The sequence below is a fragment of the Pelodiscus sinensis genome, chromosome 21 (assembly GCF_052426305.1).
Source record: "Pelodiscus sinensis isolate ZL-2025 chromosome 21, ASM5242630v1, whole genome shotgun sequence".
Classification (NCBI taxonomy): Eukaryota; Metazoa; Chordata; order Testudines; family Trionychidae; genus Pelodiscus; species Pelodiscus sinensis.
The window spans coordinates 21,332,786-21,360,202 of NC_143072.1; the positions used below are offsets into that span (position 1 = coordinate 21,332,786).

The 27,417-nt window shown below is 41.8% G+C and overlaps 1 protein-coding gene across 11 annotated transcripts in view; it reads left to right on the forward strand.

Moving 5' to 3' along the window:
* BCAS3 (BCAS3 microtubule associated cell migration factor) overlaps window positions 1-27,417 on the forward strand; it is a 590,230-nt gene that overhangs the window by 37,932 nt on the left and 524,881 nt on the right. For all 11 annotated transcript variants that reach the window (XM_014581354.4, XM_014581355.4, XM_025179224.3 and 8 more), the window contains exon 7: window positions 20,682-20,754. In XM_014581354.4, the coding sequence (XP_014436840.1) occupies window positions 20,682-20,754 (73 nt within the window). The remainder of the gene's footprint in view (window positions 1-20,681; window positions 20,755-27,417) is intronic.

Here is a 27,417-nt window from a genome sequence, read left to right on the forward strand (position 1 = left end):
CAGGACAGACTGGAAAAAGTCAGAGATCATAGTACTTTCAACTTGAGCTAGAAGTGAAGTGGTCGCCTGTGAAGTATGTGGTTTACACATGTAATGAAAATATGCTTTCCAAGCCCACCTTGCCACAGATATGCAGACACTTTGGCTGTCTACACTGGCATGAATTTCCGGAAATGCTTAAAACGGAATACTATTCCATTTTCAGTTTTCCGGAAAAGGAGCGTCTACATTGGCAGGCTGCTTTTCCGGAATAAGGACTTATGCCCGAGCGGGAGCAGAATAGTTTCTCCGGAATAGCGGCTGATTTTGTACAGTAGAGCATTGTTGCTTTTCCGGAAATTCAAGGGCCAGTGTAGACAGCTCGCAGCTTATTCCGGAAAAGCGGCTGATTTTTCCGGAATAAGTGGCCCAGTGTAAACACAGCCTTTCTGCATTTGAAGCTTACTGGTAGCCTTGAAGGTTCACTTCAGTTGAAGTTCATGATGGTAATCTAGCTTTGAGATAAGAGACATAGGTAACTGAAGAGGTATGCATCTGTCTCTTGGCCTGCTGAAGGCGAGAAATGTTCTTGGCCACTGCTGCTGTCTGAGAGGCCAGGACTGTGGTAAGTTTTTGACCCTGATGTTGTGAGCCATCTTCACAATAGCTCACTGAACAGTGATGAACAAAGATATAAATGTCATCTGTTTCTCAAAATGCTTATTCCATCAATCCGCATAATTTCAATCTTATCACAGGCTGGAGTTGCCCAGGCAAACCTTTCTTTCTTTCCCAGCAGTGCATACTCTTGGCTATAGCTATAATAGGATGCATCTACACGGTAGTGCTTAACTCGAAATAAGCTACGCAAATTGAGTGATGTCAATTGTGTAGCTTGTTTCAAAATTGGGAGCGTCTACACAGCACTTATTTGGAAATAGAGTATTCTTCCTCCAACTGCCCTTACTCCTCGTATAATGAGCGTTACAGGAGTTGGAGTAAGAAGTCATAAGAACAGCCGTACTGGGTCAGACCAAAGGTCCATCTAGCCCAGTAGCCTGTCTGCCAACAGTGGCCAGCACCAGGTGCCCCGGAGGGGGTGGACCAAAGACAATGATCAAGCGATTTGTCTTGTGCCATCCATCTCCAGCCTCTCACAAACAGAGGCCAGGGACACCATTTCTACCCCCTGGCCAATAGCTTTTTATGGACCTAACCTCCATGAAATTATCTCGCTTCTCTTTAAACTCTGTTATAGTCCTAGCCTTCACAGCCTCCTCTGGCAAGGAGTTCCACAGGTTGACTACATGCTGTGTGAAGAACTTTCTTTTATTAGTTTTAAACCTGCTACCCATTAATTTCATCTGGTGTCCTCTAGTTCTTCTATTATGGGAACTAATGAATAACTTTTCTTTATTCGCCCTCTTTACACCACTCATGATTTTATATACCTCTATCATATCCCCCCTCAGTCTCCTCTTTTCTAAACTGAAAAGTCCCAGTCTCTTTAGCCTCTCTTCACATCGGACCCATTCCAAACCCCTAATTATAGACTCATAGACTTTAAGGTCAGAAGGGACCATTATGATCATCTAGTCTGACCCCCTGCACAGTGCAGGCCACAAAATCTCACCCACCCCTCCTAGAATAATCCTCTCGCCTATATCTAAGATATTGAAGCCTTCAAATACTTTGAAGACCCCAAGATGCAGAGAATCCTCTAGCTGTGATCTGTACCCCATGCTACAGAGGAAGGCAAAAAACCTCCAGGGCCTCTGCCAATCTACCCTGGAGGAAAATGCCTTCCCGACCCCAAATATGGCGATCAGCTATAGTTGCCCTTTTCTGAACCCTTTCCAAGGACAAAATATCTCTTTTGAGGTGAGACCACATCTGTATACAGTATTCAAGATGTGGGTGTACCATAGTTTTATACAGGGGCAGTAAGATATTCTGTGTCTTATTTTCTATCCCTTTCTTAATAATTCCTGACATCCTATTTGCCTTTTTGACCATCGCTGCACACTATGTGGAAGTTTTCAGAGACCTATCCATGATAAGATCTCTTTGCTGGTTTGTTGTAGCCATAGCCAAATTAGCCCCCATCATACTGTACGTATAGTTGGGGTTATTTTTTCCAATGTGCATTACTTTACACTTACCCCCATTAAATTTCATTTGCCATTTTGTTGCCCAGTCACTAAGTGTGGTGAGATTTTTTTTGAAGTTCTTCACAGTCTGCTTCTGTCTTGACTATCTTAAACAGTTTAGTATCATCCGCAAACTTTACCACCTCACTGCTTACCCCTTTCTCCAGATCATTTATGAATAAGTTGAAAAGGATTGGTCCCAGGACTGACCCTTGAGGGACACCACTAGTTACCCTTCTGCATTCTGAAAATTTACCATTTATTCCTACCCTTTGTTTCCTGTCTTTTAACCAGTTCTCAGTCCATGAAAGGACCTTCCCTCGTATCCCATGGCCATGTAATTTACACAAGAGCCTTTGGTGAGGAACCTTGTCAAAGGCTTTCTGAAAATCTAAGTATACTAGATCTACTGGATCCCCCTTATCTGCGTGTTTGTTAACCCCTTCAAAGAACTCTAATAGGTTAGTAAGACATGATTTCCCTTTAAAGAAACCATGTTGACTTTTGGCCAACAAATTATGTTCTTTTACGTGCCTGACAATTTTATTCTTTACTATTGTTTCGATTAATTTGCCCAGTACTGAAGTTAGACTTTGATGGAGAATTTTAATCCAAGGGTTTGGATGGGGGTCCAAGCCTGCCCCAGTTAATTCCAGGCACCCTTCTTAAGCAGCTAGCTTTATTCAGGAATACATTCCAGGGCAAAAATCTCCAGGATACTCTCAGGAAAAGTTTCGCAACTTCTCAAACAAAGGGCAATGTCTTTTGTATTGTCTTACATGGTAATCACCCCTTTCCCACTGGCCACTTACAGTTGCATGCATACACATTTTCATGCCCTTGCACCAAATTCCCTCCAATCATTACCTACACCTTCACATGACCTTCTCAGGCCTTACAACAGGTTCAAACTAGTAAAACAGGTTTATACCAGTTTCACCTATCCCCTCCTGGTTGTATACCTGTGTCCAAGACCAGGCTTAACATCCAGGTCACACAGAGGTCATACTGACAACAAATTAATTTTATCCTTCAACTTACCGGTTCGTAATTGCCAGGATCGCCTCTAGAGCCCTTTTTAAATATCGGTGTCACATTAGCTATCTTCCAGTCAATAGGTACGGAAGCCGATTTAAAGGATAAGTTACAAAGCACAGATAATAGTTCTGCAATTTCCCATTGGAGTTCTTTTAGAACCCTTGTATGAATGCCATCCGGTCCTGGTGATTTGTTAACATGAAGTTTTTCTATTTGTTCCAAAATCTCCTCTAATGACACTTCAATCCAGGACAGTTCCTCAGTTTCATCACCCACAAAGGACGGTGCAGATTTGGGAATCTCCCTGACATTCTCAGCCGTGAAGGCTGAAGCAAAGAAATCATTTAGTTTCTCCGCAATGGCTTTATTGTTCTTCATTGCTTCTTTTATATCTCGATCGCCTAGGGGACCCACTGTTTTTTTTTTTTTTTTTTTTAGCAGGCTTCCCGCTTCTAATATACTTAAAAAATATTTTGCTATTGCTTTTTGAGTTTTTGGCTAGCTGTTCCTCAAAATCTTTTTTTTGCTTTTCTTATTACATTTTTACACTTGATTTGACAGTGTTTATGTTCCTTTCTATTTATCTCACTAGGATTGGACTTCCACTTCTTAAAAGATACCTTTTTGTCCCTCGCTGCTTCTTTTACATGGTGGTTAAGCCACAATGTCTCTTTTTTAGGTCTCTTACTATGTTTTTAAATTTGGGGTGTACATTTAAGTTGGGCCTCTATTATGGTGTCTTTAAAAAGTTTCCATGAAGCTTGCAGGGATTTGGCTCTAGTCACTGTGCCTTTTAATTTCTGTCCTCCAGCTTGACAGTATTTCAACATTATTTCAAAATAACTGCCGGCTACGTAGACATGGACTTAGTTATTTTGAAATAACGCTAGTTATTTTGAACTAATGTTACTGTGTAGATATACTCAAAGTGAGCTGATGGATTTCTTTCTTCTTGGGCAGGGTTATGGCCAATGTTCCTTCTAAGCTGTGCGGCAGCACAACTTCAAAGGTGATTAATGAGCCTCGCCCAGTCAGCTCTGGACTGGGCTGCTTAGAGGGACACTGCTTATGGCTGCCCTTGTTTGTGGAGCATGTCTAGCGCAATGTGGTCACTAATGAGAGAAATCACAGCTAGCCCAGAAGCAAAGGATAGCATTTGCATATGAAAGTCAGGATGGATTATCTCTCAGGATATGTCTAGACTACCTGGCTCCATCAATGGAGCCATGTAAACTAGTTTACCTGGCATAGGCAAAGAAGCGGGGATGTAAATAATCCCCGCTTCATTAAAACAAACATGGCCGCCGCGTTGTGCCAACGACCAGCTGATCCAGCACAGCGCGGTAAATCTAGACGCGGATCAGTCGGCTGGGGAAGCCTTTTCCGACCGATCCTGTAAGCTTAATTTCACGAGGCATAAGGGATCGGTCAGCAAAGGCTTCCCCAGCCGACCGATCCGCATCTAGACTTACCGCGCTGTGCCGGATCAGCTGATCGTCAGCACAGCGCAGCGGCCATGTTTGTTTTAATGAAGCAGGCATTATTTAAATCCCCATTTCTTTGCCTATACCGGGTAAACTAGTTTACATGGCTCCGTCGACGGAGCCATGTAGTCTAGACATACCCTTTATGCCTGAGAAGATCAGATATATTCGTCACAGGATCCTATTTGAACGCTGATAACCATAAAGAAGATAGATGCAGAGGAAGCTTGTATACATATGGTAATCTGTCTTTCTTTTTTTTTCCTGTTCAGACTAGGAATAGCGTCAAATGTGGCCTTGCTTTCTCAGGGTGGTGAATCTGAATATGTATATGAACTGGTCCAAATACAATTAGTTTGATTTTCACCTTCCTGTGCAAACCATAAGCCAAAATAGGTAATGCAGCAGTTATTTCCTACTGATGTGATTACATCAGCATGTCGCTAATAGCAGGTGTGGTTGTGATTATTCTTAGCACCTTAGAATGTAGATGGCCTATTTTGACCAAAATATTACTCTGACCAATTTTCAGGAAGAAGTAGAATGACACAGCTGCTAATCAGACTCTGAGGACTCTTCCTTGATGCTACCAGTCTTCAAAATAAGAATCCTAAGACTAGACATCTTGCATGATTGTATTCTGCATCTGGCTGGCACAGTGTTTTAATCCCGGTGCTGCAGTTGATTGGAATACTTATTCTGTGTGTGTAAAGTTGTCTAATGTTGCCAGGGCTCTGAATTTCTCCTTGCCTGTTCTGACATTCCAAGGAAAAATATTTGTTTTGAACACAAATTGGTCTGACTTCCTGTTTGTTAGGGGTGCGGGGAGAGTGGAAAATAGATAGTTGTGGTAGATATAAAGCAAGAAGAGGTAAAAGCTCTGTCAGCTACTCTTCTAGTGAAATGGAAACGCATGATAACACTGTCATAGGTTAGGTAGCCTGGGAATAAAAAGCAAAAATCAGGGAATACTAATTTTTCTCATCTGTTGTAATAGGATTGTGGCTTCCTCCTCATTGAAATTGCTCTGTACTAGGCTCTCGCCATACTATATAGTCATTCCATTTAACCACTTAGTCCAATTACTCATCGTCTTTATGTAACATATGTTAAGTGTTGTTGTCACTTCTTCCAAAATTCTTACTCATTCCTTAATCACTTCCCTGCTGAACTGTTGCAGATCTCTGTTCACTATTTTCCCATGATGATTTGAGGAACTTTTATACAACTTTTAAATTCTGGTTAATATAATGACATTATTAAGAAGTTGTTACAGCAGATTTCATTTCAGTAGGTTCTGAATTTCCATAAGTGTGATTATTCTTTACCTCTCTACTCAGTCTGAGGATTATAGTGCTGTAGTTGTAAATATTGACAGTCGAGATGGCCTAAATGGTTTCGTTTAGTTTTTGCAAAAGAATCAGAATATTATGCTTGCCCTGTGAGGTGAATTAGTTTGGTAGAAAATCTTCTTTTCCCTCTCTTGACCTATCCCAGTGTGTTACTTGAAAATGCTTTATTCACGCTGTGCCAGGATAGCTGCTTAAATACTATAAATGTCGGGGTTTTCATAGGGTGCAAGTCACAGCTGAGCAATTAGAATAGTGATAGAAATGTAGCTGTGTTAGTTTGGTGTAGCTGAAACAAAAAACAGGACTATATAGCACTTTAAAGACTAACAAGATGGTTTATTAGGTGATGAGCTTTCGTGGGCCAGACCCACTTCCTCAGATCAAATAGTGGAAGAAAATTATCACAACCATATATACCAAAGGATACAATTAAAAAAATGAACACATATGAAAAGGACAAATCAAATTTCAGAACAGAAGGGGAATGAGGGGGAAGGTAATGTCTGTGAGTTAATGATATTAGAGGTGATAATTGGGGAAGCTATCTTTGTAATGGGTAAGATAATTAGAGTCTTTATTCAAACTTAGGTATAAAGTGTCGAATTTAAGTATGAATGACAGTTCAGAGGATTCTCTTTCAAGTGTAGTCTTAAAAGGCCTTTGAAACAGGATGCGGGTAATCAAGTTGTTGAGACAATGTCCTTTCTGGTTGAAATGGCAAGAAACTGTTTTTTCTTTGTGATCCTGTCTAATATCTGTTTTGTGGGCATTGATCCTTTGGCAAAGTATCAGAGACGTTTGTCCAATGTACATAGCAGACGGACACTTTCGGCACATGATAGCATAGATTATATTTCTGGAGGCGCAGGAATATGTATTCTTGATCTTGTAACTCACTTGGTTAGGCCCAATAATGGTGTCAGCAGAGTGAATATGTGGACAAAGCTGGCAGCGGGGTTTGTTGCAAGGGAAAGTACCAGGGTTGGTATTAGTGTGGTACCAACCCTGGTACTTTCCCTTGCAACAAACCCAGCTGCCAGCTTTGTCCACATATTCACTCTGCTGACACCATTATTGGGCCTAACCAAGTGACTTAGATTGGGCCACGATAAGGTGGGTGCATAATTGGCTGGATAACCGTAGTCAGAGAGTTGTTGTTAACGGTGCTAAATCCTGCTGCAAAGGGATAACAAGTGGAGTTCCGCAAGGGTCTGTTTTGGGACCCGTACTGTTCAATACCTTCATCAATGATGTAGATATTGGGATAGAGAGTACACTTATTAAGTTTGCAGATGATACCAAACTGGGTGGGGTTGCAACTTCTTTGGAGGATAGGGACATAATTCAAAATGACCTTAGCAAGTTAGAGAAATGGTCAGAGATAAACAGGATGAGGTTTAATAAAGAGAAATGCAAAGTGCTTCACTTAGGAAGGAACAATCAGTTCCATACATACAAGATGGGAAGCGACTGTCTAGGAAGGAGCATGGCGGAAAGGGATCTAGGGGTCATAGTGGACCACAAGTTGAATGTGAGTCAACCGTGTGATGCTGTTGCAAAAAAAGCAAATATGATTCTAGGTTGTATCAATAGGTGTGTTGTAAGCAAAACTCGTGAAGTCATTCTGCCGCTCTACTCTGCACTAGTTAGGCCTCAGCTGGAGTACTGTGTCCAGTTCTGGGTGCCACATTTCAAGAAAGATGTGGAGAAATTGGAAAGGGCTACAGAGAAGAGCTACAAGAATGATTAAAGGTCTAGAGAACATGACCTATGAAGCCAGGCTTCATGAACTGGGCTTGTTTAGTTTGGAAAAAAGAAGATTAAGGGGGGACATGATAGCGGTTTTCAAATATCTAAAAGGGTGTCACAAGGAGGAAGGCGAAAATTTGTTCCTCTTGGTTTCTGAGGACAGGACAAGTAATGGGCTTAAAGTGCAGCAAGGGAGGTTTAAATTGGACATTAGGAAAAAATTCCTAATTGTCAGGGTGGTCAAATATTGGAATAAATTGCCAAGGGAGGTGGTGGAATCTCCCTCTCTGGAGATATTTAAGAACAGGTTAGATAGACATCTGTCAGGGATGGTGTAGACGGAGCTTGGTCCTGCCTTGAGGGCGGGGGGCTGGACTCGATGATCTCTCGAGGTCCCTTCCAGTCCTATGATTCTATGATAATGACCACAGCACCCCCTTTGTCAGCTGATTTGATTATAATGTCCAGGTTGTTTTTGAGACTCTGGATGGCATGGTGTTTAGCGCAGCTGAGATTGTGTATCGCTTGTTGTCATTTGCAAATAATGTCAGTCTGTGCATTGTTGTGGAAGCTTTGTATATTGAAATCTAGATTGTAATTCTGACCGTCAGGGGGAGTCCATATAGAATTATTTTTCCTTTGGTGTTGATAGGAGGGATCTGGTAGGTCAGATTGATGTTCATTGGTGGTTTGGAAATATTCTCGGAGGTGGAGAAAAAAGCCTCAAGGTCACCACAAAATTGTATCCAGGTTGTGGGGGACGTGGGCCAGAAAGAGAGACCCCGGGATAAGACAGACTCTTCTGCTGGATTGAGTTTGTAGGTGGAGAGGTTAACAATATTAGCCGGTGGGTTGAGGTAGTTGCTGTTGTAGCCTGTGGTGTGGAGCAGTTTAGAAAGTTTGTCTTTTCTTCGTTGTGTGTACAGGAAGTCCCCGACTTACGCGGATCCGACTTACGTTGGATCTGCACTTACGAACGGGGCTTTTCTCGCCCTGGAGCTCACCGGCGGCGGATCGCCACCCGTGTCCTCTGGGGCGAGAAAAGCTTCTCCCAGTCTCTCTGGTCTGCTGGGGGGGTCCAGCAAAGCCGCTGGACCCCCCCAGCAGACCAGGGACACCCGAGCAAAGCCGCCCAGGCGGGGGGAGTCCCGCTGTCTGGACGGCTTTGCTCGTTTGCTCCGGAGCAAAGCTGCCCAGGCAGCGGAACTCCCCCCGCCTGGGTGGCTTTGTTCCTGTCCCCCTGGTCTGCTGGGGGGGGGTCCAGCAAAGCCACTGGACCCCCCCAGCAGACCAGGGACACCCGAGCAAAGCCGCCACCTGTGCGGCTTTGCTCCCGGGCAAACGAGCAAAGCCGCCCAGGCGGCGGCTTCGCTCTGGTGTCCCTGGTCTGCTGGGGGGGTCCAGCAGCTTTGCTGGACCCCCCCAGCAGACCAGGGGGACAGAAGCAAAGCCTTGGAGCACGCCCGCAGCGGGACAGCCCAAGCGTGTCCGGGCTGTCCTGCTGCGGGCGTGCTCCGCGGCTTTGCTCCTGTCCCCCTGGTCTGCTGGGGGCGGGGTGCAGCTAGTGCCCCCCCCCCCCAGCAGACCAGGCTTTTCTTGCCTACCCCTGGGGTAGAGCAGCTGGGGGCTGCCGGGTTGGTCCCGCAGCGCCGCTCCGGACCAACCCGGCAGCACCCCAGCTGCTCTGCCCCAGGCGTCCTGATTCAGCCGCTGCTGGTCAGTTTCAGCAGCGGCTGAATCAGGACGGCTGGGGCAGAGCAGCTGGGGTGCTGCTGGGTTGCTCCAGTAGAGCCGAGGAGCTGCGCTACTGGAGCAACCCAGCAGTACCCCAGCTGCTCTGCCCCAGGCGTCCTGGAATCAGCCGCTGATCAGTTTCAGCAGCAGCTGACTTGGGGACGCCTGAGTTTCTAAAGTTGAATCTGTATGTAAGTCAGAACTGGCATCCAGATTCTGCTGCGGTTGAAACTGATCAGTTTCAGCAGCGGCTGACGCCAGTTCCGACTTACATACAGATTCAACTTAAGAACAAACCTACAGTCCCTATCTTGTACGTAACCCGGGGACTGCCTATATATTAGATTTCTTGTCTGGTGGAACAAAAGTCTTGCAAGGTGTTAGTCGGTGTGGATGTTTGTCTTGAGATGAGACTCTCTAAGTTAGAAATGTCATTCTTGATGTTTTTCTGTTTCTTGTATAAAATACTTATCAGGTGGTTCCTTCTTAAATTTGACACTTTACACCTAAGTTTGAATAAAGACTCTAATTATCTTACCCATTACAAAGATAGCTTCCCCAATTATCACCTCTAATATCATTAACTCACAGACATTACCTTCCCCCTCATTCCCCTTCTGTTCTGAAATTTGATTTGTCCTTTTCATATGTGTTCATTTTTTTTAATTGTTTCCTTTGGTATACAGGCAGTCCCCGGGTTACATGGATCCGACTTACATCGGATCCCTACTTACAAACGGGGTGAGGCAACCGCGTACTAGCTGCTTCCCCCCAGCAGACCAGGGAGACGCGAAGTTAGCGCCCCCCCCCCCAGCAGACCAGGGAGACGCGGAGCGGCTTTTCTCAGCAGACACCTCAGCTTGAGAATAAAGGACTGAGGGAGTGAGGTGTGGGAGAATAAAACTGAGCTCTGGAGAAATGTTTGGCTAGAGTTTCCCCTACAATATGTACCAGTTCCGACTTACGTACAAATTCAACTTAAGAACAAACCTACAGTCCCTATCTTGTACGTAACCCGGGGACTGCCTGTATATGGTTGTGACAGTTTTCTTCCATTATTTGATCTGAGGAAGTGGGTCTGGCCCACGAAAGCTCATCACCTAATAAACCATCTTGTTAGTCTTTAAAGTGATACATAGTCCTGTTTTTTTCTGAGCAATTAGTATTCCATAGCACGGAAAGTCAGGAGCCCAACACGTGAAGAGCACAGAATATGGTAGTTTAAGACTAATGTGTACTGGCAAAGTTGTGCGTAGAATTTGGCTTCAGCCATTGTCTGTTTCATATATTCCCAGCCCTCGCAGTTATGAATACAAATTGATCAAATTGAGTTCAATTCATTTTTGCCAGTTCCTATATCGTGCTGTTTGTAATTTTTTTTATTAAACACACAGTGCAGAATTATTTTTTGTGGTTCATCTAATTTACCGAGGAGAATAAAAATTTTAAACAAAGAATAATAGTGTCAAGCTATTTAAGTTGTAATAGATCTGTGAACCAAGGAACATTGTAAAACAAACCCTTGAAACTAAAATTAATTTCAGAAGTTAAAATTGAGTTACAAACTAGTTTTGAACTTGAAAACCATTTTATTATACTAATTCAAATTTTATTGTGGTTTTAATACTTTTCACCTGCATCTTTGACTTGTGTTTATATTTTTAATTGTTTTTACTGTGAACCTCAAAATCAGAGTTGGCTTAATCTGCAAGATTACTTAAAGAAACTATAGTATTTAGGCTTCTCTCTAAAGGAAGGCATATGTTAATATTATATATATATTCAGCCACTTGGGTGGCTTAGTGGTTTTAAGTCTCTTAAGGCCAAAATAATTGCCTAGCATGTACAATACAAAACCCCACCCTACAAGCTGACCAAACAGTAGCAGTTGGTAGCTAGAGTTGGCTAGAGCGTGTGCAGGTGCACTTTTAAGCATGTTTCTAAGTGGAGTTGGGTTGATTTGTGGTAGAATGAAGTCAGACCTATGTGGGTTAGAGAAATTATAGAACAAAATTCTGATGTAGCAAGTAATCCTTTTATAGGCTGTATGGGAAAAAACATAGGATTGTTTTTATGGGTATACCAATTTAAAAATATTAATATTCAAAAGAGGCTTGCTCTCTCCCCCGCCCCGCCCCCATGCTGTTGTCATTACACCTTTAGAAACATCACATTAGTGCATTAGGTCCATAGGGCTCAAACTTTATCTGTACCAGGCTCATATGACTCTCGCTTTGGCTGGATGTAACATAAAAATGCAGATTATTTCCTTCTAAGCAACATTTTCTTAAATAATATCCAGCTCTTTAATAAGTAAATGCCTGGGTTCATCTGTGATTAACATTCTTGAAGATTTGACTTTGAGCTCAGAACTAGAACTGGTTAAAAAGGGTCTTCTGTACCCTTCTATATCCTTTTGACTGGTGGCTGGCTTATTATGATGGTCTTCTGGGCAACTTGTCTCTGATGGTCCCTTTGTCCTGGCTGTTCCTTTGGCCTTTTTCATTTGCTCACTGTCTCTTTTAGGGTCCTCTTAGAAGGATGAAAGTATCTAAATAATCCCCCCCCCCCCCAGTCTTGAGCTATTCTACAGTACTCTTTCTTGCAACTGTCTTTTATAATGTCTTGGCTCTCAGGCTATGTCTAGACTGCAGGCTTCTTTCAGAAGAACCTTTTTTTGGAAGAGATCTTCCAAAAAAACTTCTTCCGAAAGAGAGCGTCCACACACAAAAGCGTATCAAAAAAGCGATCTACTTTTTCGAAAGATATAGTGTCCATGCTGAATGCACGCTATATCTCACATTTAAGGTGTGATTACTATGGATGGAGTGGCCACCAGGGCACCTGTACTTTTTCCTCTTCTTTCAAAAGAACTCCCTCTTCCCTGTCCACACATGCCTTTTTTTGAAAGACATCTTTCAGAAAAAGGCTTCTTCCTCATAGAAAGAGGATTACTAATGCTGGAAAACCTGCTCTATTCTTTCGATTTACTTTGGGAAGAACACGATAGCAGTGTGGACGTAACTCAACGACCTTTTTTCTGACAAAACTCTGTAATGTAAACGTACCCTGAGAAACATATAGTGTCTTCCAACAAATTTAGGCTACTTCAGCAAATCTGTCTTTCTGCTTAGAGTCTACTAATTCTTACAAAGGACGTTTTTCCTTTTTTATATTTTCTCTCGTGGATATTACAACGAAGAAACTTCTAGACAGTAAATATACCCCAGTGTTGTGCTGTCTGTGACCTTTTATTTTTATTTTTATTTTTTTAAAATTTAATCTTCACTCGCGACTAATGCAGCCATGCCTGAGGATGTGAAGATATCTGACCTGAAAGACTGAGACAGTGTGGATAAAAGAATCCAGTTTGGGGAGAGCAAGTTAACTTCGATATTAAACTTGGCTCCTAAGAAAATCAAAGGAGCTAGAACAATACCTTGCTTACTGAGGGAGTCGGAAGAATGTCGTCCAGTTATACTATGCAGTAAACTGGAATATTGTCAGAGGGGAAAAAAAAATAGGCAGAACACATAAATCTGTGTCTGGCCTTTTAATGTTTGAGTGCACAATTTCCAAGATTAGAAGGCAATGCCTGCTACCAAGAGGAGTCAATCACGGGATATATTCCATTTGTACAAAAGGCTTTTTTTTAAATAGATGTTTGCAGAATTGCTGATGCTTATGCAATTGTGTTTTTAAGCACTTTGAAGGCAAAGATTTAAGGTCAGATTTTTAATATGCAGGACATCTAAGATCATAATTTTTTAGTCCGTCCTTCTGACAGAGCAGATGCAGATATTTGTCGGAGAACAAGACTCACAACTTAATATTGCTTAGAGAAGTAGTTTTATTACAAACTGCTCATCTGTGAATTGTTACGTTTCACAGTTATGAAATATATAGCAATTTTTGTCCTTTTTGTGCAAAAAGGTTTTACGGTACTGCCTACCAGAAATCTAATCCACTCGCTCAAGTGAAATTAAGTGAATTAGAGAAGTTAAAATGAACAGGAAAAATTTATTTAAACATCTAAGCAACTAGTACGTACAGGCATATTTTTAATGTACAGGTATCTGTATTCACACGTGACTTGATCTTAACAATGTTAGTAAGACCACAATTATACTAAATATTTTAGTGCTGCAACTCTCCCTATCTTACAGGTTTGGGTGTATTGTCTGTCATGTTTTTGTTCTTTGCTAATGGAGAGCACAGCTATTTGATTATCTCCTTTAAGTATTATCATGTAAATGCCAGTTTTAGGACTGGAACAGACCTTCTTTAGAGGGGTAGCTGTATTAGTCTGTAGCTAAAAACAAGCAGTCTTGTGCCACCTTAGACTAAAAAATGTATTATGAGCTTTCATTGGTAAAACCCACGTCATCAGGTACTTTTAAAAATATGTTAGTACCACACCTCGTTTGTCTAATTGGTGTTCTGGTATAATTAAGATAGACTATTAGATTTCCTTTTCACTTTGGTGACTAGATTGCCTTTCTTGAACAGTTTTCCCAGTGAGAGTTGACTATCAAAAGGGATCCTTATCCTAAAGACTTTCTAGTTGATTCTTGGCTTCCTCCTTCTATATGACACAAATTTGTTAAAATCAGATTTAAATACCTCAACTATAATTTCTTTTAATAAACATTAAAGCTGACTGATTAGAGGAAGTGGACTGGGATTTTTTTTTTAAAAAATAGACCTTTTAGGCACTGGCAGAAATTGTTTGTAATTTAACAAAAAGCTTTACTATTGTGGGTTTTCATAAGATGACATTTCTGGTTCATCACCAAACCTTTATTTTGCTAGCTAAATATGCCATAACACATAAAGGAGTTTGAAGTGCAGAAAATGCTTGGAAATTTTTACCATATGTTCTGGTTCTGTTCCCCTGTAATTAGTCTGAAGTAATAAGTGAAAGTTGTTTTGTACCTTTTTCCAGATTTTAACATTTTTTTACCTCATGACTCTATTGTGGCTGGACAGGGATCTGTGTCTGAATAGGTCAGAGGAAGTGTTATTTAAACCCCTGTTTTAGACCAAGAAAGCCATTTTAAACTTTGGATTAAAAACTAAGCCTAATGTTGAATTTTCTGTAAGAGATCATTATACTGATTGATTTAAAAAAAAGGTGTGACAGTTGTGGCAAATTCCTGCATATCCTCGTTAGGAGATGTTATTGAGTCAAGTTGGGGTATCTTTGGAACCCATTGTTTACATTCATGGTGTATGTCTTGTTATGCTGTACCCCTTGGGAGCAGGCTACCACAGTTCCTCTAAGTCAGAGGTGGGCAAAAGAGCCTTTGTGCACCAGATCTGGCCTGTCAAGTGAGTTGATCTGGCCCATGGACACTCTGCTGCTCCCCTGCCCTCAGGCCAATCAGGGCCAGGGGACGCGGGAGCGTGCAAAGTCTCCCCCACCAGGGGTACGTGACCCTTAGAGTCAGTCCTTCCGGTTGACTAAGTGCCATGCACCCCTTGCAGGATGGGGGCAGGGAGTGAGAGACTTCCCGTTCCCCCCCTGCCCCCAGATCCTGAATGACCTGAGGGTGAGGGGAGCACGGCAAGTCTCTCCCCCCCTGCCCCCCCCCCTCCGGTCAGGGATTCCGGTGCATAGAGGAAACTGCCAGCTGTTCAGAATAGCTGGTGGCTCCCTATAGCGGGAGGGCAGGGGCAAAGACTTCATGTGCTCCCCCCATCCACAGGCCAGTCAGAGTCTGGGGGTGAGGAAGCATGGAAGTGCCCTGGCCCCGCCCCTTCTAGGGCGGCCCAGGGCCACTTCAAAAATTTCTGAAGTGGCCCCCTGTCTACAATTAGTGCCCACCCCTGCTCTAGGTACAAAAGATAGTGAGTGGCGATTTAAGGCAAATCAGCCATGTTGTTAAACAGAAGTAACCATCTCATTTGGAGATTGGCATATAGTGCTTTCTCCAGAGGCCAGCAGAGAAAGGCTTTTGGTTAAAGAGCCCGAGTTTAAACTGACTCCACGCCTTTGTTCTGAGCCAGCAAATGGAAATGACCTTCTCTCCGAGGAGGAAGGGTTGGAGTTATTGACACCTGCCGACCTTATGGTTGGAGTTACGATGACCTCTGGTAAACTTTTTAGTCTACATGTATGTTTTTATAGTTTTTTAAAATATGTTTTCTCTGTAATGCTTTCACATTGAGAATAAATGTTCTTACTTAGAAAGAACTGTGTGGCAATTCATAGCCGTGAACAATTACGCTGTTGGCAGCCTTTGGAGAGAAAGCAAATATAGAATGTTGGCCTTCTTAGGCAATCTGCCTTGCTGGAGTTACCACAGGGTGAGCAGGGAACCATGAAACCTGGAAAAATTTTGTCATCAGGAAAAGAGATTTGTGCCTCTAACCCAAAAAGATGATGGTTGAGGAGCTGAGAGCTTAGAAGAGGCAGACTGTGGTCACTTGGATGTACGTTCTTTGGCCCTTTACAGTTCTTCATATTTGCTGAAATTGAATTTTCTCCATACAGCAACTCAGAGCAGGGAATAAAATTCAGCATGGAAGAGTGGAGGAATTTTGAAAGTTGGGAACTGTGCTGACTTGTGACTATTATTGTTGTTTAACGAGCATGTGCTCAATGCTGTACAGGACCTACAAATATATATTTGCTTTGTTTATTAATCAAATGCAAGTTCCCTATTTAAATGAACCCAGTTTCCAGGAGATAGTGTTTCTGTGCATGGAAAATGTATTGAGTTGAAGTGGTTGTTTTAAATAAAGGAAGATACTCAGGAATTTTTCAGTTCTGTGCTATTTGTGTTTTTGACCATGGGGATGAATCCTTAGGAAACTCCAGCTGGTACTGAATGTAGGAACATAGTGTTGCTAGGGATGTAAAAACGTTAAGTTGAACCTGTTAACCAATTAAGGAATGAACACTCCAGCCCCCACCGGTTAACTGGAACCGATAAGCATTACTCCTTAAGGATGATGCTTACTGGTTAACCTTTCACATTCCTAATTGTGGCAACGTAGGCTACTGTGTGCGAACAATATTTATGTACTGATATTACCATTGCACCCAGGAGCCTTAGTTATGGGTCAGGACCTTGCCGTTCTAGGCGCTATATAACACAGAGGGGAAAAAAAAGTGTGATTTATGTCCCAAAGAGCTTGTAGTATGAATGCATCAGGCCGGTCCTCCCAGATACTCTATGGAAAGCCAGTTTAGAAAGTCAAATTCAAGATGGATCTTCATTTTTAAGACACTCAATGGCCTGAACTCACGGTCCCTTAAACAAATCACCACCAGAAACTCCAGGATGCGGACTGTGGTCAACACTGACACTCATTTGACATGATGGAACTACCCACTTGCAGGAGACTGGTCTGTGCAGGAAACAGTATTCTCAGGGACTGGTCTAAGGCTGGGGAATAAACTCCCACAGGTTTTAAGAAGCGCTGCAAACCCCTCGCCACTTTTTTTTCTAACTGGAAGGTGCACTTTTCATCCTGCATTCGATAATAAATGTGCATAGCACGGCAGGTATGAAATAAAGAAAACAAAAATAGAACATCTCATTTTTTCTTTGGAGTAAAAGACGAAGAGAGAGAACCATGTGTGAGGAATGCTAGTCAAGTGGCTTAATGCATTTTAGGGAAGCTCTAGGATGTTGTGCTGATGAGAGGAACACAAGGGCCTGAACCAAACTGGTATTAAATGATCTGCTCTCTCTTTTAGAGAGTTTCTGTCTATTCAAGAACTCCTCCTAAATGGTAAGAAATAGGGCCATCCAATTTGGTATACCGTTTCCTCTTACCATAACTTAAAGCAACATAAGGGTTTGGTTGCGCTGGGAAGCAGGATGTGCCTAGAATGGGCTTGCTTCTCATAAAACCATACAGAAAAGGGGCAGAATCAACCAAATCAAGTACCGTCCTCACAATTGATATAACTGAGTGAATGCTGAAAGAGACGGAACCACGGTGAGCCAGAAAAATAGGATGAGCCTGCAATAGCAGTGCTTTTTCATACACTTTACAGAACAGAGATAAAATGGAGAAATGTGAAATAGTGCTCACTTCTGACACCGCTGAATCAGTGCTTAAGATTTGAAAATTAGAAAATGTTATTGGAAATCAAATTGTTTATAGCCCTTTTTTGTTCAGACCTAGCAACTGATAAGGGTTTCTTGGGGTGAAGTAACAGAATATACTTTGTGGAATTCCCAAATTACGGACCTGAGCAACGCTGAGTAAATCTGCTAATGAAGAAATAAAAGTGAACGTATGTTGTGTGTTTTCAAAGCATACTTGTTATTGCTAAATAGAACAGCACTTGGCATTATAGAGGGCATTTCTTACTCAAGGTGCAGTAAAATGATTTACAAATAGTGAGAGAGGTGAAAATAACAAAGTGCCTTTTAGGAAGCACCATCCCAGCGAAAGGACAGTGTCCTGATTTTTATTGAGAGAAGACATTCAGTGATGCTAGTGTTGCAATGTTCTGAGGTGATCACCAGACCCCACACTCATGAAAGTTAATAGAAGCTATAGTGCTGATCTCCTTTGAAAATCAGGCTGTGTGTTATGCTGCTTTGGCCCCTTGAAGTGTGTTTTGGCATGATTAGCATTACTAAGCTGGCAGCAGGACTTCCATCTCATTGGAAGTACAGTACATGAGCTCATCTGAACAAGTGAACTGTTAGTACATCGAAAACTTTGAGTGCATGGAGATCTGGAAGTTGTTTTACATTAATTGTCATCTAGATAGGGGAATTGGTTTTGCATATTTTCAAAGACGCTGATGACGGGATTTTTTTTTTTTTTTATCATTTAGCTAAATGGAGTTGCAGATAAGGTGGTGCCTGGTTGGCAGGAAAGGCAGTTTTCATTACTTTAATTGAGTGATTTATCAGGATTTTCAGCTTTTTATAAATGCTGCAGTGTTATATGACAGAATTAAAAGGATTTAAAATAAAAGGAGTTTAAGAAAAGGACTTTGCAACAGGATTGCAATACTTTTTATATTTGATGGATTTGGCTAGCTGTTTTTCAATCATTTCAATCATCAGACCGCATTCTGTTAAACACTGCGCAGAGCAGGTGTGTATAACATCAATATAGTGCACATGTGAATAAACACAATTTTATATATAACAAATTAATCCACCATAACTTGAAGGATTAAACGTCCCCCGAGAATGACAGAGGAATGCTGATGCATTAAGCATCATGGAGAACAACACATGTTGCTGCTTGCAATTTCATGAACAGGATTGCTGCTAACCTGATTTTGCATACTGCAATATCTTCATACTAGTGATATTTCTCGAGTATTAGTATTTACACCCTAAAGTATAAATTTGAAGTAGATAATGGATGTGTTTTGCACATGAGCTTGAGTCTGAAAATTTGAAATTAGAAGTTGAACCCTCCTTCCTCCCCCCCCCCCGTTGTTGCAATTTTTATAAATAAATTGCAGAGAATAATGATGGTATTCCTGTTGATTCTGTGCAAATGTAATCCATTTTTTGTATGTTGTGGAATGCTTTCCTTTGTAACGTTCCTTACCAAAATAGAAAGTTTGTACTCCGACTTAGAATTGGTTGTGAACTGATGTCTCCAGTATGTGTATGCATGTACTGTTGAAATCTTGGCCCCATTGAAATCAATGGCAAAACTCCCATTGGCTTCAGTGGAGCCAGGGTTTCTCCTCAATGTAATTTCTATTGAGCCTGGCTGAGTAAACAGAAACAAATGGAGTTCATCTGTTCCACATATTGAGGGGGAGGAGGACAAATTGGTTGCCAGGTTTTTAAAAAGACTTCACATGTTTCATTTATCAGTTTACAAATCAGTACAGGTGTGACACATAATAAACCTTGGAAAATGCAGAATAAAATGAATACATTTGGCTGTTTTAAGTAACCTTATACCTATTGATGGAGAAATTATCAACGTGAACCATTTACCATTATAAATGCCCCCAAACACGTAGGAGGGAAGAGTTGGCCTTGTATAGATGAGATTGCTGAGTAGTATTATAAATTAATTGCTCATGCTATCAATAATTAACAGAGACTCTTAAGTGAAAAAGTATATTGTTAATTGTTGTACCTTTCTGATGAATTCACATAGAAGTACAGCAGTACAATGAATTTTGAATTAAGGTTTGAACAGAATGTGTTCCCGATACTTGGTGTAGATCAAAGAGTTTGGTTTTTATAATGAAGGAAGTTTTCTTCTAACCTGAAAATGTACCTCTTGAGGAGTGTGTTGTTTAAATTCAGTGACAAACATCCTGGCATTCAGCAAAGCTCTAGTACCCTCAGGGAAAAAAACTCCACAGAGAAGAGAAATTAGATATTTTTTATTTGAATGTATTCCTGCTTACACACTGGATACGATTTTTGAGAATGTCCATGCCTCATTTTTGAAAATTGACTTGGAGCCTAAGTCTCCCTGTAGATTAGTGGACTTACTTTTCCTAAACTGCTTTTGAAAATGTCACCTATGCTGCTATGTCACTTGTGAAAAATGTGCCCAATTTAGGGATGTAAGATAGGTATGCCCATATTTTAGGCAAATATTAGCATTCATGTTGTCACTCACTAAAGAAAGAGGGGAGCTACACCTACACTGTGTAGCTTCAGTGGAATAAATTGCTTTTCAGAAGCTTTTCAGAAATAGCACCTTTCCTATTTTAGAACAGCTTCACAAAATAGAAGTGTGAATTAGTATTCGTTGACATTGTTTTTTCTTAAGATCCACTATCTAAAAAGGGAAGGCAATTACCCCAATTTCCTGGCAAAATTTATATTGTTCATTTACTCCCATCATGATACTAGAACTATAGTTCTAACGTTCATGACTCTGTTTTGAAATGTATTCCTATTGCTGAGCTTTCAGTAGCCTTTAGTCTCTGTTCAGTGTAGCCCCTGGCTTTTCAATATCTTGCCCTTTGCTTGGTCAGATCTTTGGGGATATTTTGACTGAGCCAGGTATGCTAAAAATATTTTTCCTTTTCTGTAAAAGATTTTTTTTTCAGGTTAATGATTTGTGATTTTAAAAAAAAGTGTTGTGAAATTTGACTAGACTTGAAAATATAACTCTTGTGTCTTTTCAATTCAGTTTATTCCAATGAACTAGTAAAGACCGCGCGGTGAAAATAAAATATAATGGATGCTTTTTATTGAGATTTATTTTTCTGTTTTTCTTCTAATCAGGCCCTCAGAAATGTGATAATTTTTCTGAGAAGAGACCTCTTCTTGGTGTGTGTAAAAGCATTGGATCTTCTGGGTAAGAAAACTTTTCAACTTTAAGCATGCCAAAAAAGCAGTTTATTTTATACAATAATAGAAAAAGATTTTTCTGTAGCTTTTTCTGCTCTGTATTAAAAGGTTTTTTTTTTTTAAACATTATGATACTGTGAAATGTTCTCTCGCTAAGCTCTCAACCTGCCAGTACCTATTTTTAGGACACATGCCTTTCAAAACAAAACAAATCTCTGTGCTGAAAGACCTGTGATATGAAACCCAATATAAAATAATTGAGGCGGTATTTAGAAATTGTGTGGGATTATTTTCTCTTAACATAATCTCATTTTCATGTTTACTGTTTTAGATGGTAATGGATGAAGTTATTACAGAAGAGTAGTCAAAACAGGCCTCTGTGTGGATGTTTGTGAGGGATGAGTGATAGTCTCTCTATGAAAGTGTCATTGATTGTGTTTTTGATTAAAACGTTGGCCAAATGTTTGTATATTTTTTGTTCAACTAGACATATATCATGGGACAGCCTACAAGGTATCTGAGCTCTAGACTTGCATTCCTTTTCTCACTTCTGTCTTGGCAAGTACTGGTGTCTCAGAGGGTAGGTAGTTTTTAGAGGCCTGTATTAAAGAAGTCATTGGCCTACATATTAGTGGGTTTAATACTCATGCTCATACAGAAGAACCCATTCTAAGAAGTGAAGGCTGAAATAAACAAGGGAATCCTAGGTCAGTGGCTTTCAAACTTGTTTTTTCTCATGACCCAGTTGAAGACAATTATTGATGCCCTTGAACCAACTTAATGGGACTAGAGTGTGGGCTTTGGGGTGGGGCTGAGGATGAGAGCTTTTGGGCTGTGGGAGGGGGTTCTAGGTTGGGGGGGGGGAAGTCAGGTCTGGAGCAGGAGGGGTTTACTGCAAACAGCTCTCAGTCAGCAGTGCAGCAGGAGTCCTAAGGCAGCTTCCTGCCTCTCCTGCAGCGCAGCATATTCTGCAGTGCCAGAAGCGGCCAGCAGCAGGTTCCCCGCCCATGAGAGTGTGGAGCTAGTGCTCAGGGCAGGGGCTGCTGGCTGTTTCTGGGGTGCAGCGTACCCTGTGATGCCAGGACAGGTAGGTAGCTGCCTTAGCACCCCCACTGGCCACGGTACAGCAGTGAGACCCAATTCCTGACATTCCACCACCCAGTACTGGGACGCAATCCGTAGTTTGAAAACCACTGTCCTAGGTGACGAGGGAGTTTTAAAAGGTCTGTTTCTCCTGTTTCTGGGTCCATTGTGGCTTATCTAGTACACTGGACCTATTCCAAAAGACTAGTGTTTTTTAAAATCGCTAGAGTACTCCTTTTGTTTGGTAATGAACACGTACAGACCTCCCTGCTCTGAAATGTGTTCTACTGGTTTCTAAACATCAGTTGTAGGGTCTTCCTCATACAAAGAGGTTGTTGTGATGTTATGACGCCTGTGTTCAGTATGTTGACTCAGACAGCACTTTGGGCTTATACCCATACCTAATGGAAAACGCCTACTTCTCAAGGATAATCCTGCCCACAGAGATTCAAAGGCTAAACTGCTGAAGCAAATCTTCTTACAATAATTAGACTAATTCTGTGCCACACCTTTTTAATTAAGAATTTAATCACTCTGGGTATGGGTGAAGGTTAATAAGTAAACCTAAGACAATTCCTGCAGAGTGTTGTTCACTCTGCACTGTTAGTTATTTAACAAAGGATATTAATGTTATCTTTACATTTAAGGACCTAACCAGAAGTAAGCATAGCTCAACTTCTTCCTTTATGCAAAACTGTTTATAGTGTACTATGTGCTGTCAAAATGTTTATAATCTTATTAACCGCTTCTTCTGCTTAGGACTGCATGTACTATGTGATTGTAAACAGTTCATCACAGTTGTTTGCTATCTGGCAGTATTTCCCCTCTTAATCCAGGTCATTGATTTGTGTGTGAAAAATATGCTTCATAGAATTTATTTGTCTTGATGGTCCTCTTGCATAAGTGAGTGAGAGACATTAACAAAGAAGGCATGTAGAATAGATCACTTGAGTTCTCAGAACTGATGGGCTCCAATAAAGCTCAAGACTTCAAAAATATTTTGTTGTTTTTTCCTAGAGAAAATACTTGATTACATTTAAAAAAAAAGAGCAAAATCAATTATACAGGTATTTAGCCATTATTTAAATATCGGTAAACCCAACGTGAGCTTTTAAACCAGACCTGTAGCTTGGGCCACATTTTAAGAACCTGAATGAAAGAAGGGGACTGGGATACAGGTGCTATCTTTTTTGTCTTTTGAAGGAAGCACAGGTTTGTATTTCACAACGAACCATGATCAGAAGAGACTACTACTACTTTAAAAAAAAAAAAAAAAAAAAATCAAACACATTTTTCTGATCCGGTGGTTATTTGTAAATGGGCTCATTAGGACCTATTGCAATAGAGCTTTCATTAGGTGGGGATTGAGAGTTTCTGATCAGTCACATTCTTACCATCATGGTTCCAAACAAAGTGTGATTTTCTAAGTTATTATTTGTCGTGTCGGTGACTCAAGGCTTACAGGACTCTTTCTTTCAGTGTATGAAGTGGATTGTGTATTAAAATCAATAATGCAATCACCACTGAAAACCAAAACAAAAGAATATCAGTTTAGGGTATCAGACTTTTAAGTCTGATAGGGACGGGAAGGAATTTCAGGGTTATAACTTCAATTCCGTTGTTTAATTTGCGGCTTACGTGCTACAGAGCACAATTGTAACTTTTAATACATATATGCCTCTGGATAGATAGTACATCTGGTTTAAATTTGGTTCAATGAGAAGCTGCCTGGAGAAAGTCTTATATTTTAGGTAGCATCTTTTTTTTTTTTTTTCATGAAGGATCCCAAAGTGCTTGATAGTATCTCTCTACAGCCTCCTTCCCCTCCCGCCTCCCAATCTACTGCTGAAATTAGGCTAGTTCTAGCATCACATACAGGAGCAGTCAGTGCACAGCAACAGCACTATTAAACCATTTAGGACCTAATGTGGAACCACTATTTTATCCTCTCTGAAACATGAAGGGGAATTAACAACAGTAGTTAGCACTGACACAACATTTTTCAGCAGTATATCTCCAAGCACTTTACAAATAGGGGTTAAACTATGTCCCCATTTTTAACCGAAAATAGAAGGTCAATTGAGTCGTGTGTCAGTTGGCCTGTGTCTGTGCTTGTTTTTTGTGCCATCCTACCTCTGCGCAGGCAGCTGATCCAACAGACCTTGGTGATCTTACCCAGAATGACAACCAGTGTGGGTCAGCGGGGAAGATAACCATAAACCTAGCTGAGCAACGAAGCCTGGTCTTAGTGCTACAGAAGGGGTGGGGAACCTCAGGCCCAGGGGCTGGATGTGGCCCCTGGCTTGTCTGGATCCGGCCCCCAAGGCTCAGCATTGGGGAGCCCACGCTGGTGCTCCAGGCCCCCTCCCCCTACCCACAGTGCTGGAGCACACAAACTCTACTAGCCTGGGCCCCCCTGGGCTCTGGTGTGCAAGGGATATGAGGGGGAACTGTCTTTCTCTTCCTCAGTCAGGGACTTCTCACTTGTGTGCGGCTCCCGACTGATTTTTCTATGGGTCAGCGGCCCCCGACCCAAAAAAGGTTTCCATCCCTGTGTTCTACAGGTACATGAAAGGCCTGTATGCCCATTATAGTGGAGCACCTCAGTCAGCAGGAGGACTATCTGCTGCCTCCTCTTTCGGACAGAGATGCCTCTCTCGTGATTCTCTGTTATACTCACAAATGACATATGACCTCTCTGACATGGTTACGAACCAGCCTCCGCCTTGTTCCTGCTGATTCGAACAAAAGATCATCATTTAATATCCTTCCTTTATCTTATGAAGGGTCAGTGTGTCCCCGTGCCATCTTTAGGGTGGGTGCACACAGGATTATCCGATACCCAGTGCTTAGGAGTGCCTGTGTTCTAGTAACTCTGCCTGTGGTTTTGCCAAGCTCATGTAGTGCACAATGAACTTGTGAGCAGGCATCTGCTTTGTGACAGGGCCTGACTTTGGTTCATAGTATGGTTCCTACTCACTGATTCAGGCATTGGGCCTTGCACCAGACCCAGTATGCCATGCGTTTTCTCTGTACTGCTAGTGGCGGAGGCTACATCTTCGCTGTGTTTTAAAACCCAGGGCAGCAAATCTCACAGCCTGTATCTATAGTCGTGGGCATGCATTACAGTGCTAAAAAATCCGTGTAGAGGTTGTGGCTTGAGTGCCAAAGCCCACCCCCCTCTTTCCAGGCTTTGGAGCCCCAGCTACAACATCGACATGGCTGCTTTTAGCATTCTAGCAAGAGCCACAGAGATGAAGGTCTGTCGTAAGGTCTCCTGAATAACTGCTCGACGCCAATTGGAGAAAGCTCTCCCGTTGGCACAATTAAATCACCCCCAACAAGCGGTGGGAGCTATTTTGGCAGGAGAACACCCTCCTCAGACATAGCACTATTCACAGCAGTGTTTTTGTCAGTCAAGGTTGTTTCCCTCCCTCCCCCGCTGCTGACCAACAAAAGTACTAGTGTAGACTTAGCCAAAATTACTTTCCTAATGACCGTGATACAGAGCCAGGAGTAGATCTGAGGTTCCTTGATATCCAGTTTGTAGCACTACATGTTGGTGTACGCTGTCTCGCTTTAATATAAGATTGTAACATGGAACTGTTATGTATTATCACACCCTTGAGGTGGGTGGGGAGCTCCAGCCCATGACTGTGTCCCCCTTATGCCTCCATGTTCTGTGTTCCCATCCCTGTGATAATCTAGCCTTCTGGCTGGGTTCTTCATCATCCCTGTCCCTTTCTTGATCAAGGGGAGCTGGAACTTCTGTGGTTCCAGTGGGGGCTAGACAGCCCAAGGTCTCCTGGGTCAGAGGAGGGGAATCTAGCCACTCCACTGAGATCCAGCTTCGGGACCCTGTTTGGAACAGCCAGAACCAATCCTTTTTTTTTTCTTTTTGCCCCTTGCTCCTCCATGAGCTGCCTCCCACCTTTCCTCCCTTAGCCTTCACCAGCCTCTTGCCCTGCTTCTCCCTTCTTGAGTGGTGGCTTCTCAGGCAGCTTTTTATCAGTCTGCTGAAAGGATCCTCCCTCCTGGAATCCTACAGTTTCTCTGCTCTCTGCCTTTCTCCTCAGAAGTTCCCTCAGACTGAGGTTCTTAACCTTTTATCATGCCCAGATGCTTCCCTGCCTAATTAATGGCCTTCCCGCTGTCATTGAGTTGACTATGCCCAGATATACATGAGATCCTCTCTCTGTGCCCCAATTTTTTCAGAGGATCAGCTGCCCTCTGATGAAGCCAAGTGAGTTTGGATATGACTATGAAAATGGGGCTAGTGTTTCTACCTTTTCAAAATGTGGCCTAGTGGGCCACTCAAAAGGAACCTCCAGTGTCATGCTAGGGTATTGAGTCATCATTGATTTAGAGAGAAAGCAGAACATCTTTTGAATTGCCTATCTTGCTTCTAGAAACCCTTTGGCTTTTTCCTACAAGTCTCCCATTCTAGTATTGACCATGGTTACTTTGTGAGGTCTGACTGGATCACATTCTGAGGCAGTATGGTTGCAGATGGTGTAAAAAGGAAAAAAAAAATAGCTTACTTAGTTTTGATCAACCTCTTCTTTTTCTAGCTCTTTAAACCCCCTGGCTACTTTCCTGCCTATCTCGTATGCTCCCCAGGCCCTCATTGTTCTGTCCTTGTGTTTTCCTGGCATGTTCTACTATTTCCTCAGCTGTTTTGACTCTTCCAAAAGAGGGGGTTTTGTAATACTGTGCTTTCCCTGCTACAAATGAGGGAAGTGCCCTTTGTTTAGGAAAGGTGAATGTCTGGTATTGTGGTCTTCAGCACAGTGGGGGTATATTGTAGGGTGTGTAACATCACACATTGATCTTGGACCCCTGCTGCCTCCAGACATAGGTATCTTAGTTAAGATTTCTTTTTCTCAGCGATAATTTATGTAGCATTCATTTTTCATAGCTCTTGTAAAACGTAGCTTGAAGCTATTAACTTTGTGGGTGTAAGGCAAAGAGCCAATACATTTTACACTTGACTCACAGTAAAACCTCATCTGCAATTTCATCTGAAGAAGGGGGTTGTACCCACGAAAGCTCATGATGCCATCTACATGTTTTGTTAGTCTTTAAGGTGCTGCTAGACTATTCATTGTTTTTTTTAAAGTTATTCCAGTTACAGACTAACTCGGCTACCCCTCTGAAGCAATAAAACCTCAGTATGTTATTCTTGTATTACAGGTTTTTTTTTGGGGGGGGGGAGGCGGGAGGAGTTGTGTAAGCTATGACATATATTATCATGGAAACTACTGAGCATGGGAAAACTTTTTTTAATACTATCAGAACTGTGTGCACACATTCCTATGTGGTGTGTGAGACTGTATTTACAAACATGGTAATATACAGTATTATATTAATTCCTGATTCCAGGAACTTGTTCAGATGCTCGAGAATGCACAAAAGATGTCTGATCAATTGAAGGTCCAGTATGTACAGTATTAGAACTGCATTTAGAAGTTTTAGACCTTACCGAGACACTAGACAGTTAAACTAATAACATTTTTGATAGAAAGCAGTTCAGACATAAATCCACACCTGCACAGTCATTGATAATAGCACTTTATAGCACTTTATC